The 15,485-nt window shown below is 45.6% G+C and overlaps 1 protein-coding gene across 9 annotated transcripts in view; it reads left to right on the top strand.

Moving 5' to 3' along the window:
- The window catches only part of NEDD4L (NEDD4 like E3 ubiquitin protein ligase), a 301,007-nt gene that overhangs the window by 272,676 nt on the left and 12,846 nt on the right, over window positions 1-15,485 (top strand). For all 9 annotated transcript variants that reach the window (XM_039840635.1, XM_039840690.1, XM_039840700.1 and 6 more), the window contains 6 exons: window positions 500-729; window positions 2,575-2,696; window positions 5,053-5,123; window positions 6,724-6,819; window positions 12,013-12,086; window positions 14,264-14,324. In XM_039840635.1, coding sequence (XP_039696569.1) covers window positions 500-729; window positions 2,575-2,696; window positions 5,053-5,123; window positions 6,724-6,819; window positions 12,013-12,086; window positions 14,264-14,324 — 654 coding nt within the window. The remainder of the gene's footprint in view (window positions 1-499; window positions 730-2,574; window positions 2,697-5,052; window positions 5,124-6,723; window positions 6,820-12,012; window positions 12,087-14,263; window positions 14,325-15,485) is intronic.

The raw sequence follows: 15,485 nt of genomic DNA, 5'->3' as shown, positions 1-15,485 counted from the left end.
TGGCAACAGAATAGCTTGTAGGCATCATGTATCACATCGTCTATCTGGAAGCCCTATTGGTGTTAAGAATGCCCCACCCTGCCCAGGTAGGGAAAGTTTAAGGGTTTATATTACCTGGACAAAAGACTCTTTCTTTGACAGAAACAATGTATAGAGTTGACCGTATTTCAGTTGCTAGTGGATGGATGAGTGTCTCACAATGGTTTTTAAAAGGGGGAGAGAGCATGGCTGCCTTCCGCTCAGCAGATTGTCCTGCAGCATATGTTGCTGGCTCAGGCTGACAGCTGCTGGTGGATGCTGGATGTGTCTCATCCTGACATCGTGAGGCTTTCCATCTGTGAAGAAAAATCCGTAAAGGAGAGAACCTCAGTCGGAGCCATTCGTCACTGCTTATTTATTTGAAGACTGCCGTTATTTCTGTTCTGTGTTGTTGTTTTTTTTCTTTTAGGAAGTAACATGTATATTGTATGATTGTATGTTTTCTTTTTCTTTTGTGTAGGCTGATATTCCAAATAGGTTTGAAATGAAACTTCACAGAAATAACATTTTTGAAGAGTCCTATCGGAGAATCATGTCTGTGAAAAGACCAGATGTCCTAAAAGCTAGACTGTGGATTGAATTCGAATCAGAGAAAGGTCTTGACTATGGGGGCGTGGCCAGAGAATGGTTCTTCTTGCTGTCCAAAGAGATGTTCAACCCCTACTACGGTCTCTTTGAGTACTCTGCAACGTAAGTCACATGCATGCATTCAGAATGTGTCCCCACAGAAACAGCTTTAGTCTTGACGAATTTAAAGGCATTGAGAGAATAAGCAGCTCAGGCATTTAAAATGAGTTAACACTGTTAATTTCAGTGTCTTTACGATGAGGTAAATCCATCTTAACCACATCTTTCTTTTTTTAAGTCTTCCACATATCTTTTTTCACGACTATAAAATCTAATTTTCAGAAACAAAATGCATTAGAACTTGAATCTCTCTGTAATCTCGATGGACATACCCTGTCGTTTCTGTTAACGTAATTTCTTGATAAATGAATAGCAGGTGAAAAACGTTCCTCCTCTCCATCGTGGCTAAATGTATGCAGAATAGCTAAAACTCATAAATAACCATAAAATGTTTGGCTTTTAATGATAACATCTTTAAATGTATAACATCACCACCACCCTTTAAAAATCTAGAACAGGTTCCGACTCTACCTGGGGAGGTAATATAGTCTGTGAACACCTAAAAAGGATTGTTCTCTTGTCTGCTGGGTTCATGTGATTGAAATTGAAAATGTGCTGGGTACTTATGGTAAGGAACAAGAGGCAATTTTCATTTGTCATGTTAATTCAAGAGAATTTGTCAATGTCAGAATTCAGAAAGTCGTCGTCATCATCGTCTTATGAACAAAAATAGTTTCCGAAGTTACACTAGTCACAGGCAAATTATGACAACTTCGAGGACCATTCTTCAGCGCCCCAAGGGCCCCGCCCTGGTCCTGTAGGGGAAGAAGCAGACCGCACCCCTTCCCCCTCGCACAAGGATTTCATCATTGCCAGGCATGGAAACTAGAACATATTCATTCAAGCTGCTTTCTCAGGATTCAAACATTGGCTGCTTACAAGGCCACCCTTTTCTCCTTCAGGCTGTGGATCCTCCAAAGGCTCAGGCTGGGCCTGAGTCCCCAATAGAATGGTTGTTGACCTTGATGAAAAGCAGCCTGTGCTCTCAGGGGACTTGGGTCTCCCACACCTTCCACCTGGTGCCAAGCTCCTGGGGGCTCCTCAGTATCCTGCCCCATTGTGCTAGCCAAGAATTGCCTAGCTTGTCTGTCATGGTCATTACCAAGTCCCATAAGAAAGCCGGCTGTATAAAGCTGAGAGAAACCATTGAAGTGGCGGGCAGGGTAGGAAGGCAGGATCCTCGCCTCTTACCTGCATTCCCATACATCCCCCAGAGGACTCCGTCTGTGGAGCCTAATTTGAAAACTGCTGATCCTTGTGGTTTTGAGACCGAAGAAGGGAGATTAGGTACATGCGAACATTGCATTTTGCATTGCGGTTTGCATTGTCCGGGCAGGTGTATGCTGCTCCCTGTGGCCTTGGGGCCTTTAGGGCAGAGTGGCATTCAAACCAAAAGCTCAGCCCATGGTAAAAACCTTAACCCTCAAACCAAAAGCCCATCAAAGGAGCAAAGCCTCCCCTTCACAGAGATGACCTGAAGTATTCACGGCCTCACAGTCTGGGCATAGTCCCTTTGTCATGTGGGATTTCTCATCTTCCCAAAATATCTGGTCGAACTATATGAAATCAACATTTTCGTAGATCATAAATAGTCAAATATCGACAGTTTCTTATGGTTTAACTTACATAAGGCGTGTGCACCAGCTCTGTGAGACCGCCCCCCCGCCCCGTCGCTGGTCACAGAAAGGGGGTAACTAAACGGTAAGTCACGTCAGCTTATGTATGCCCTTCCGCATCAAATGCAAGTGTGCTGTAAAAGCTTAATGACGATAGCAAAGGTGAATTCAGATTCCTGTGCTTCTTCCTTAAAAATATGATCGGGCATTTTCTCCCTCTTCCTCCCCAAAGGGACAACTACACACTTCAGATCAATCCCAATTCAGGCCTCTGTAATGAAGATCATTTGTCCTATTTCACTTTTATTGGAAGAGTTGCTGGTCTGGCAGTATTTCATGGGAAACTTTTAGATGGTAAGTTTATTAAAATAATCTTAAAGTAATAAAAATAGCAGACAGTGCTCAGGGCTCTTTGTGGTTCCTTATTAGGTATCTTATCTTTTACATCATAGATTTTAAGCAAAAACTTTACTGGTTCTGAGTAATTCAATAATTTTTATGTAATAGAGGTGCTTCTCCCTGGTGTCATTTTAATTTGAGCATTGAAGACATAGTCTATGCACAGTTTAAAAATTTGTGACTAAAAAACTTAGGTGCGAAGCACAGAACATTCTGTAATTGTGTATTTTGTTTTCCAGAATAACTTTTCTTTAGCGATAGCTAGATTTAGTGGCAGATGGAAAAGCTAATTGAAAAAAGTTAATTAAAATGATCTAATTCGTCCAATATCCTGCCTTTGTTTCATTTGTCCCCAAATTATTATTTTTTTTAATGAGAAGAGACTATAAATAATTTCAAAACTCGTTATAACATAGCTAAGACCTTGACCCTGAGGTCACTGCTGAAGCAGATGGCACAAAATAACCTCATTCTTATTGAAGTCATGAAGAATTTCAAGGAACCTTGGAAGTTGGAAGAACTCAAACTTTCTCCATAGCTCTATGTATAGGCTTTAATAGAGACTTCTTATAGATTGGTCACTTCAAAAGTACTGCCCTGAAGAGAACACTGTAGAAATCATCAGTGAGGAAGGAGAATCAGTAATATTTTTAAGGGTTTGGAGGTAGAATGGTTGAGGATGGACGAGAGAGAGTAAGATTGGAGTTTGACGTTACAGTCTATAGAGAAAGATTTCCAGGGGGATTGTATTACTTGCATCTATGGAACCTTAGCTATTCTAATCAATAATTGATGTACTCTCTGTACGTTGACCTTTAATATAGTTTCATTAGTAATTCTAGTTGATTTTGATCCTCTGACTTCAATATTTTATTTTTAGTGGGGTTTGAAATAAGCACTTATTTCTGATGAGAAAGAAACCGAACTCTTTCTATACACGTATGTCGTGCGAATATATTTTAATCAAATTTGCAACCTTGGTGTCATGCCATAGGTTGTTTCTGCTGTTCAAAGTCACTTCGGCCTTTTCTCAGAAGGTCAGTTTATTTACCTTTCGAGAAGGTAAACAAGGCATTCTTATACTTGCTGTGGGAAACAGAGAAAAGTGTAAGATACGTCCTGACCTCGATAAATTTTAGTGGGGGCAAAACGAAAAGCAGGAGACCCACAGTGATGGGAGCAGAAGGGAACACGGGGAGGGCTCCGAGGAGACACGGATTTGTCTGGAGGGTGGAGAGCTCTTCGCTGGCGTTGGGCACACCATGCGGGCAGGGCAGGAACTGAGCATTTAGAAGCTGGGACCATTTCAGAAGAGCAAGGACTAGCCAAGTCAAGGCTCCGTGGAGGGAGCGATGGAGAGAAACAAATGGGGGCATCTCAGAGACGGCTGTAAAAGTGGTACCAGCGTACATCAGGAATTGCAAAACAGAGAGCCAGGATCCCACAGAGCGTGGTCAGCGGTATCTTCAGTTTCTTAAAAATGAGCGTGTCCCTGTGGGCTGGGCACAGATATTCCATATGTCAGCGCAGCCTCCTCCTCCACCTCCCTAGACACTGAAGGTGTCTGAGCCAGTTCGAGTGGCATTGCGCTGCAGAGGACTGGCGACTGATTGGATGGGGGGCGGCGTGGGGGAGGCCGAGGTGCCAGTGTCCCCAGTGAGGATGCGTGTGATGCTGACTTGCCTTTGCACAGGGTGGACTGGGGGTCCCTGTGGGACACCCGTGTGGTGGCGGGGTCGTCCTCACTGCCACTGCCCCAGCCAGGCCTTTATCAGCCCTGCCCTGGAAGATTGCACGGCCTCTACGCGGTCTCCCTCAACTCCATCTCGTCCTGTCTTTTCTCTCCGTTGCTGCACGCAGTGGAGCTGAAATGCAGATGGATGAGAAGAGACTGGTTTTTGCCTGGCCTTTCAGTGACTCCTGTCGCCCTCGGGCGGTAACCCAAACTCTCCAGCACTGCGTGCAAGCTGCTCACTCCTCAGTGACTTCTCCGGCCTGTCCGCCCCGGGACACCCTGTGCTTAGGTCCCGACAAACCACTGGCGAGTCCCCATTTTGTCCCTCTGCTTGGAGTGCCCTCTCTTTCCTGTTTCTGTGCCTCGTCTGCACTGCAAAATCCTGCCGTCTTTACTACCCCGCCCCCACCCCCCAAAAAACAGACCTTCATCTACTTGGTCACAGGTTACTATATAAAAGGTCTCTGATTGTTCTCTCCTGGTGTCTCATTCAAACTGAAGGCAGGTTAATCTTTCATTTCTGATGCACAACAATATCAAAGACGTGAAACTAACCCAGTATTCATCATACTTTAGGTTTCTTCATTAGGCCATTTTACAAAATGATGCTGGGAAAGCAGATAACTCTGAACGACATGGAATCTGTGGTGAGTAGATACGGATCGCTCCCCCGGGCATCATGGGCCACCCGTGCCTTACGGAAAAGTAGCCATGACCATGTTGTAGTCACAGCAACGTTTACGGGTGTCATCATTCACTGTAAAGAATAGGGCACATTTAATTGTTCGAGAAGTTAATCGCTCTCCCTAATTTTTCTAAAAAGCAGACCCTCATTCACGTTAACTAGAAGCATGGTCCTTGGGTTGGACACACCCAATCTCATTGACCTCTGCGTAGCCAGAACTGCTGCGACCAAATCAAATCTAAGGGATATCTGGGGACCTCATTGCGGCCCTTGCTTTTCATCAGAAACTGCTAATACTGAATGTTTAGAGATTCATCTGTTTTCTGACCTCAAAAAATGGCACGGCCACAAACCAAAATAGTAGATACAGGGAAGAGTGTACAGTGTCATCGTCGATGTGGATGGGCGAGTGAGCACTACATGTGGAGAAGAATAAGACAAGTGAGGAAATGAATCCTGTGCGAAGTTTTCTAAAAAGCGATGTGGGTTTCCACGTTGCATTTAACTTATCTGCGCTGACCGTTTTAGAGCCGAAAGGATTTTCTATAAAAACAAAAATGGATGCTCTTTCCATAACTTAGGTTTTGTTTTTCTTTCAACTTACCTATACCCCATCACCGACCTCTGAGCGTAGGGATGTTTGCCCGAGCCCCAGCTCACTCACAGCGCCCTCTAGAAGCATCTTCTTCCAGTGAAGTATTTGCAGAAAGCTCTGCTTTCACGTTCTGTCACTCACATCGGAGTGTCTGTATCCCCCTGGCCTTGCTGGGATGCAGACTGCGTCTCTAGTGTAGTTGGGCCATATTCTCCCTATGGACCAGCGCTGATCGCTGCTTCTGCACATCAGAGGCGGACACTGGCAGTGCACTTGAACCCACTCGGCGGTTTCTCCGTGGGGAGGTTGCCAGACACATCCACCGTAGCAGTCTAAAAATTTGTTTAGCTTTCACCTTTAACTTCCGCTGTTATTATTGTATAATGATGAAGCTGGGAACGCAGACGTTTAAAGTCAAAATTTTGTGCCCCATGTTGACAGATGGTGCACACATTCTGTTTTGCCTTCTGAGAGCCTGCCAGGTCCCAGCACTGGAGTCCCTGGGGGGAGAGGAGGCCAGGCCCCCCATCTCATGTCGGAGCAGCCTCCCCGTTCGCTTACACTGACTTCCAGAGAGTAGTAAAAGCTCAGGACGGGGCGTAACTTAAAACCACCGATATTTAGATAGAATGTTCTCCGTCCTTCCTGTTGGCCTCTGATGTGTTTATTCTTCAAAGATAGGAATTATATTAATCTCTACGTGTTCAATTTTATGATTTGGTGACCAGAGCAGGTTTCTTCTGGTACACCTCACAGAGGGCAGGATTCAACTACAAACCCCTGTTGCTACTAAAACATTTTTTCAGTTTATATTTTAAATTAAAGGGGAAGAGTATATTAGTGATGAATGCAATTCTTGAGCACTGTGAATGAAATTTCATGAGAAGGACTTAATTATTTAAAGTCAAACGAGTTTGTATTTGGGGAGGAAAAGAGCTTAATTTTAATTTCTGTGTCATTACTGTAGGACAGTGAATATTACAACTCTCTGAAATGGATCCTAGAGAATGACCCTACTGAACTGGACCTCATGTTCTGTATCGATGAAGAAAACTTTGGACAGGTAGGTGCGGGGAGACCCAGGATCTCCTCTGACTGTCAAAGAGTCTTTGCTTCTTCACAGGTTATAACACGGTTTTGTCAGACAATTAAAAACAGCCACCAGTTTGCGTGTCCCTTCCTCAAGGAAGCCGACCTGACCCCAGACCGTAATACTTGAGAGTAGCTCCCGTGTGTCCCTGCGGCACACACCACAGGTGACTTTGCATCTGCTCGTATGACTGTGTGTTTAGCATCCGCCTCTCCCACCAGGCTCAGTCATAGACAGCAGCGCTGGGGCCGCCTTTTGCTCCCCGTGGTGACCTCACCACCCGGCAGAGTGCCTGCTGTGGGGTAGGTGCTCAGAATAGTTGTGGAACCAACGCTGTAGACACCACCAAGATACCTGTGCAAGGCCATCCCCTCTGTCGGCCCTCGGCAAAGTCGTTCACTGTGCGTTGCAGTTTATTCTAACCCAGGAGGAAGCCCACACCTCTCGTGCCAAAAGATATGGCCATTTCTTTAATGGAGTGAAGTTACCCACAGAAGTGAAATGTCTATGCACTGGGCCTCAGTGCTTCAAGCTGGGTCTCCCAACCCGCCACCCCCGCCCCCTCTTCCACAAATAGAAATATCAGACCGTGAAGTCTGGTGGTAGCCGTCAGTTCATGCGATGGTGCTGTACCTGGTTTTCTTAATGGTTGGTAAGAATCCAGAGCTGCTGGTTTCTGGGGCAGTGTTTCAAATGAATGTTTCAAATGAACACATGTCAGTGTATTTGAACGATCTCCATGTGCCCAGCAGAAAGAACAAACCACACACCCACGTGCTCATGTCCCACACAGGCGGCATGCACATGCTCCACCTGGAGGAGGCTCCCTTTCAGAGTGAGGCGAAGTAGAAATTCTTATTGCAAGTTTAGCAAAGCAGCATCTGGCTTGGTGGTTTCGAAGAGGCACCAGAAGTGTGGGCTTTTAAGAAGCCGTGCTGTAGGGCGGGGAAGAAAGTGGGCAGCAGCCCTGCGGGTAGAATTCTTCAGGACCAGGCGTGAGTTGGCTCAAGGTGGACATTCTCAACTGGGGTGCTACTGTCCCTAAGGGGATAAAAATTGGTTCTTGGAGGACAAAAGGTCTCAGCCACTACAATGGTTTACAGCCTCCAAAAAGCCATAATTTACACCACAGTGTGCTGTGGATCTGTTCATTAAGATTGCATGGGAAGAAAGGGGCAATTTGGCAAGGGGGAAGCTTAAGAAAGCTCTTTAGGGGGTGTGAATGACAAAAGGCTGAGAAAGACTAGGCTGGGGAAAGGGAATGTGCGAAAGGCAGAAACTGGAGGTAGGAGGAGAGAGAGGTGAGGGACAGAGCGAGGTCCTGGCAGGAGCTGGGAGGAACCAGTCCCAGAGCCAAAGTGGAGGTGGCTTTGGGAAGGGCAGAGGCCCCGGCTCCTCAGAGACCAGGTCAAGAAAGCAGACAGGTGGCGACCACAGGAAACACGGGGCCGATGCGGGGCTGCTCCGTAATCTGAGTACGGTCGCTCGCTTGGTGTCTGCCGGGGGGCTGAAGGGGGCGAGGGAGGCCTGGGCCCCTCAGAGCACCCCACGGCGTTTGTAGAGCGCCAGGAGTGGGAGAAGAGCCAACCCCGACTCCTCCTGAGGCCAGCGCCTTCGCGTGATCCAGACAGTGTCTCAGCAAGTCCTCAGACATCTGGCAGGTGGCATCTTGGAAAGGTTGGGGGGAAAGTGTGTGCAGCCAGCATTTTAGCTGTGAGAGTCACGTCGCCTCAGGTTGCTCTGAAGAGGATTAAGTTCACACTCGGGCCAGTGGACTGAAAGAAATAGGACTTTTTCCCCGCAAGTGCTGATTGCATGCCAGACACTGTGACTGTGTTCTTCCTGTCGGGTCTGGAAAGAGTTCACACACCAGGCAGGGCCGCTGCTGTCCGGGGAAGCCAGCGTCACCACGTAGGTGTGGAAGTGTAGTGGGGAAGGGGGTGGGGGTGGCCGGAACCCCCAGCGGAGTGGATGAAGGATATGCCGCCGGGGAGCACACGCTTGGCTTCTAACACTGGCTCCGTCCCCCTTTACTTTGTACCCTCCATTGGCGTCCACCGGCCGGAGCCTCGGCCACCGCCTCTGGAGTACGATTGGTGTCAGGTGTGGGAACGGAGGGGCAGGACAGGCCCTCTGTCGGGCCTGCACTAGGACTGGACGAAGCCCGTTTCTGTCGCCCGGCCAGGCCGACAGCCCCCTGTGCCCCAGTGGCACACGCAGCACTGTCGCTGAGTGCATTTGGTCGCTCCCCACCTGTGGCAGCAATGTCTGAAATTCGCCAGTGTGAAGTGTGTGTGTTGTATGGGGGGGGGTGGGATGGAGACACACAAACACAACAAGGTTAGGATGGATGGGCAGAGATGGAAGCTGGCCAGAGAAATTTATGTTCCCAGAGTCAGGCTGATCTCATCGTAAGGGCTTTGCAGTCAGGCCACCTTGGGCTTGACCCTGGCTCTCTCCGCTTCCTGTCTGAGCCCCGCTCTCGGCGAGAGAATGGAGACAGTGGCTGGTGGGCTCAGTTCAGTGATGGCCTCTGTGATGAGCCTCACACCACACCTGGGCCACAGGAAGCGATCCGCATCTAGCCCCTGGAAGCCAGTTTAAAAAATGACATTCCAACAGCAGCCGTGACCTATGCACCAAAACGTCACCCGCGAGGAGCCCAAGCAGGAGGGAGCCTGCCAGGCTCCAAGGATTCACCCTCACACGGTGGCTTAGGGAACAGACGTGACAATCATCCTTCTCTGCCTGTCCTTGAGCCCTCTGTCACTGCCTCCCTCAGAAGCCCTAGGTCAGAATCAACCGTGAAACTGGACCACCACCCCCGACCCGTGGCTGCTTGACCTCCTTACTTAGGATGGATACTGTGGTCCCTCCCTCCACCCCCAAAAAAAGAAACAGTTTTATTTATCTAATTATGAAGTATTCATCTTTGTGGTAAAAATAAAACCAGTACAATAAAAATCACCTATCATTCCAACCACCAAGAGAAAAATCACGATTAAAATTTCAAATATATCTTCTGGAATTATTCTCTGTAAATACATGCATGTAAGACTTTTTTTTTTTTTACAGAAATGGGAGTGCAGTGCATAGTTTTAATATATCCTAGATACTTTTCCATGTCAGTAAATCTCAGTGTATACCATTTTAATAGCTACACCGAATTCCGTTTCACTGACCATACACATTTTTAACCATGCCCTAATGGTAGTAGGCTTCTAGGCCATTTCAGTATTTCACTATAAACAATACAGTGATTATAATCGTGGAATATATATTTTTTACACTTGACCAACTTTTTTTCCTTGGTATAAATTCTAAAAGAAATTATGGAAAGGGATATGTGCATTACAACTCTGACACCTGTTGCCAAATTATCATCCAAAAAGGTTGAACCAATTAGACTCCCGACAGTATAGGCAAGAAGCATTTTTCACACTCAGAATCACTGGCTAGTTTTGTTCTTTTCATCAGTGGATGCTGCTTTCAAAGGTCCCAGGTGTTTTTCTCCTTCCCCTCCACACCCATTTCATCTGTAGTTGAGCCTCTCATTTAATAGCCCTCTGAAAATTACAACTCCCAAGAACTGGGCTTGGGTTTATTAACTTGTTTAGTGTGGATCTGCTAGAAAAATTCCATTACTGAAGGGAATAGCGAGACAATCTTTGAGGAGCAAGAAGTGGAAAGAAAAAAGAAAAACCTTCATGGGCTTATTTAAAAAATACCGCAAACCTATAAATAAATAGTGTCCGCAAACTTCCAAGTAACTTTCAAAGAACCGAAAACATTTTACTGTAAGAAATTTTCCCACCCACTCCCTAAACAAGTATGTTTAACATCCTCAAGAATGGCCATGAGAGGAGCAGAGAACCACAGGGGGAAACTGGATGAGATGGAAAGACAGCCGTGGAAAGGGGGAACGTGGGCGGGAAGGAAGGATTTGAAGAAAATTAAAAATACGCGAACGATTAAGATTCATACTGGGAAAGTAAAGAGCTGAATTGACATCGTAAGAACTAGAGTTCAGCCTTGTGGTAGAAGACCAGATCCTTCCCAAATAAAGAAGAAAAGGGAAAGATGTAAACACTTAAATGGACTCGATCAGTGTGCTTTGGTTGAAAAAAAACTCTCGGCGTGAGTAGGAACAAGAATCAAGTGTATAATCGGAGCAAACCTTTGGAGATAAACAGGACCTAAGTTTTCAGATCAGAAAGGCCCAGTCTGTCCCCGGCTGTGTGTGGCAGTGGTGATGAAGATCACTGAACATAGGCCTCTCCCCAAACAAAAGATTTCATTACAGATTTGAAATCTTTTCATCCTTCATGATGGATGGAACCCAGGAACGTCTTCTGGAAAACCCTTGCGCTCAGCCTTGGCTTACTGTCAGCTATAGCCGGGTATGTGCAGGGGGAAAAAAAAAAGAGCCTAAAAGGATCCCACCCCAAATTTCATATGGTTATCTTTGAATAGGGGAGCCTTGAGTAATATTTTTTCCTTGTTCTGTTTTCAGAATTTTTATGAGACTAAACATTTTCTTTGTGAAACGGTTGGCCTCTCCCTGCTCCCCTTCTGCTAGTTAGTTATTGCCTCTCACGCACTGATATGAGGCCAAGGCTGGCCCAGAGTGCAGGAGAAAGCCATGATTTCAGCCGCTTTGCTCTTTACGAGCAGGTAAATCATCTCACCAGCCTCGTTTCTGAAGCTTCTTTCTTTTGTTAAGTTCCTACGTTTTGCCTCTTTGAAGCCAATTCCACATATCTTTTTTATGACTATAAAATCTAGTTTTTAGAAACAAAACACATTCGAACTTGACTCTCTCTAGTCCTGATGGACGTACCATCTCTTTTCTGTTAACATAATTTCTTGATAAATGAGTAGCAGATGAAAAATGTTCTTCCTCTCCATCATTGCTAAACATGGGAATAATTAAAATTCAAATAACCATAAAAGAGTTTGCCTTTAATGATAGCATCTTTACATGTGTAACATCTTAACAGCTTAAAAACCTCATTAGACATCCCCTCATACACAAAGCCTATTTGCTGGAAAATATTTCTGAATAAATTTTGCTTATCTTCCTTTTATAGTAAGATGTTATTACTCAGTAATAATATGCAGCACAACTTCATGATGGTGATTGTTGTTTTATCTTTGTAATTACAGACATATCAAGTGGATCTGAAGCCCAATGGGTCAGAAATAATGGTTACAAATGAAAACAAAAGGGAATATATTGAGTACGTATACACATATTTACAACTTTTATTAAATTGAACGGCATGTTGGGTTGACGTCCCTTGCCTTTTAAAACAGTTCACGCATATAACGGACATAGTTTCAGCAATTTGAGTTCCGTTCTGACTTGTGCTAGTAGGAAGTTGAATTATGGGATGGAAGGTTTGACTTGTATCATGACTTCAGTGAGCTGCCATATAAAGCAGCTGTGGAAGGAGAAAAAGGTGTTCATCATCGGGAAACATGGCAGATACTCTTTTGGGGTATGAGGCTATCCAGTCTAAAACTGAGAACTGCAATCATGGAACACAGCGTCAAAGCACAGTGGGGTAAAATTGGGAGCAACTAAAGATAAAATACTTTTATCCCTCTCCTGACTTCTTTTCCGTAATGAAAATGTAGGGGAATTGTGAAAATGGATAGGAAAATTGAGCACATGCAAGCGTAATGAATTGTTTCTGATATTAGTAATTTTTTTAACCCAGTCTCAACCTCAGTCGGTGGAACAAAAAGTTGAGTCCTTTGGAAGTCCACCTGTTGACTAATCCTAGGGCCTTTATTTATACTGGGCAGAAGCTCTTTCTCTGCTGGGCATGTCATATTTTTCTTCTTGAGCATACACGTATGCTTCAAGCACACAATTGTGGGATTTTCCAAGGATTCGGGTGGCCCGCATGGCCCTGGTGCGGGGACCAGGTCAGTGCAGCAGTGTTTGGGACCCGTGGCCTGAGCAGGTTGTTCATGTTCAGCGGACAAACTCCTTTTCAACGTGCTGGGTGCTCTCCTCTCTTCTCAACACAATCAGGCAGGAGGACTTAATGCAAAGAATTGGCCAAGGGTCTTGGTATCTTTGGGTGTGATCTGCGAAGGAAAACCCACTGTCTTTCCTAATAAGGAAGAAATGGAGAGTGTTGGAGTCTCTACTTAAGAGACCCTGACAAAGCATGGACTGTTACATAGCAGACTTCTGCTAAATTCCCAAGTTAAAAGCTCGCTAAGCTTAGTAAAAATCTAGAAGCAAGATACTACCGTTCTTACCTGTTCACAGTAATTGAAACTTGTTTTGAACTTGGACAGACTCAGCAGGCAGACAGCAGCCTGGCAGACACCACTGTCTTTATACGGAAAGTACAGACTTTGAACAGATTTTAAATCCACTCCACCCCAGGGTGACTAGGGTCGAAAGTCTGAAGATTCAGACATTGTGATGTGTGGTGTGCATCCTTCTTTGCAGTTATTTCTTTTAGGTTTCAAGTTTGGTGGGTGTGGGATTAGGCAGAGTTTCAGCTAGCTTCACTGAAAAAAAAAAGGTGATTGAAATCTCTACCTGCTCCCTGACCCCTGTATTTCTCTGGTGCAGGAAGAAGGCTGATGATTGCAGTTCAGTACAGTAAAGCCTGACATGGCCCAGTAGTGGCTGTGAGTAGGGCTGGTCCTCAAGGGCCGTTGCCATGGTACACCTTGTAGGTCACAGCTGTTTATGACAAAATCGCTGTCCTCTTTCATGACAAAACACTTTCAGTGGAATCCAAAGTTGATTCACTCAGCAGTAAATTCTGCTTTACATCAGACACTGTCACAGGGAAAAATAGTTTCCGTAGATTTCTGTTGCCTAAAGAGGTCTTACCATTAATCCTTCAAATTCTGGTGTCAAAGTACTCATGTCAGTCATTTTGCTGATAAATTATAAGTCATTGTTTAAAATCAGTACATTGGATATTAGAATGAAATATATGACAAAATATGTTGTACTAAATAGTCCCTTTAAAAATATATGTACGTATTTGTACATATGTGGATGTGTATGTATGTGAGTTTGTACACACATTATGCACACGTAGGTATGTATTCATACCCCAGGACCTTTCCCCTTTTCTCCATGTAGTCACATTATAGAGCAACTTTGATAAACTAAGGCTGGAGCTGAGAGAAGAAGGAAATTAACTATTCTTTTGAAATCTTCAGTGAGATTTCAGATTTTTCACATCCGTTCCACTTACTCTCGAAAGAATTCATGAATAAGCAGCGTGTGCCCTCGGGTCCCGCCCCCCGCCCCACCTTGCCTTTGCCGATATAGAGATTTCTGTCCCGTGTCTGATGAGAAGCAATCACAGTCGTCAAGACATGAGCGCCAGTGATGACGAAGGTGGTTAACGTGCTGTTCCGTTTTCTCCTGCAGCTTAGTCATCCAATGGAGGTTTGTGAACAGGGTCCAGAAGCAAATGAACGCCTTCCTGGAGGTGAGCTGTGCCCACCAGGGTCGTCTGCCTGCGCCTTGTAGTCCCAGGTTGAGAGAGGATGGCTTTGCTCCTTGGGGTGGTGTGGCGGGAACAATCACACGGCGAGACGGGCACGGTGTGGGGACCACAGCACAGAGATCGGGACTACCCGCTCACACCGTCAAACCATCTCCAGGACAGGCGCGTTCAGCCACTGCCCTGCCACCCTCTCATCTGCTTTCTCTTGTTTAGTGTCCTCTTGCTTTGCTGCTCTTATTTTTAAATTTGCCTTCACTGTTTGGAAAGAGGACTTTTTACAAGCTTGATCGGGGAGAGCAAGCGTCCCCACAGAGGCTAGACCCGCAGTCCTGCTGTTTCGGGCGGTACCCAAGCGAAGGCTGGGAGACACATCTCTGCCTTTTGCTGTGATGACGGGTCCTCAGAAACCAGAAGGCTTGGGGACCGAACAGTGTAAAACAGTCTCCAGTCACGTCGCCCCTTTTCTTCACAGCTCCTCACACACGTCTCTCCTCTGCACGCATGTGGGAAACACATTTTCCCAGGCTGGGTTTTCATCTCATACCAAGCCACCTGTGCCAACTTCCACCCTATTAAAGGCGAAGCAGGCCCTTCTCAGACCCAAGGATTTCATGTCTGTGATGCTCCAGGCCCCTTATGGGAGGCTCCTAGCGGAGAGTGGAGAGGAGGGAAGCGGTTCATGATTTAACCCATTTCCCGTTTGCCCCGAAGATACTTGTCAGCGGTGCTGTGGCTACAGCATTTACCCTGAGATAACTCGGAGATTATAGTCCTAACCTCACCCCCAAAGTTTGCCACAAAATATCTCGCTCTTATTTTTTGCATTGCTCTAATATATCGATAGTCTTTGGAAACAAATGACCTCATTCTCTCTATAGCATTCTGATTTTAGTAGTGGTATTTCCATTTACAAAATACAGTAATCCTCGATCACTGAAAATGTCAGATCCTAGAGAACACAGCATGCCTACGCGTGATATTAAATGAACACTGGCAGCGAGCTGCATTTTTTTTTTTCTAAACAGGAAAAGGGTTAAAAAAAAGGTTCACTTTGATCAAAAGTGATCTTAAATCTTGATAATGGGTAGTAGTCACTTAAAGCGAACGAGCCCCAAGTGCGTGTTCTAAATCTCCGCAGAACCA

The sequence above is a fragment of the Pteropus medius genome, unplaced genomic scaffold (genome assembly GCF_902729225.1).
Source record: "Pteropus medius unplaced genomic scaffold, Ma_sr-lr_union100, whole genome shotgun sequence".
Lineage (NCBI taxonomy): Eukaryota > Metazoa > Chordata > Mammalia > Chiroptera > Pteropodidae > Pteropus > Pteropus medius.
The sequence above is the reverse complement of the archived record's forward strand: the minus strand, read 5'-3'. Positions and strand labels throughout refer to the sequence as shown.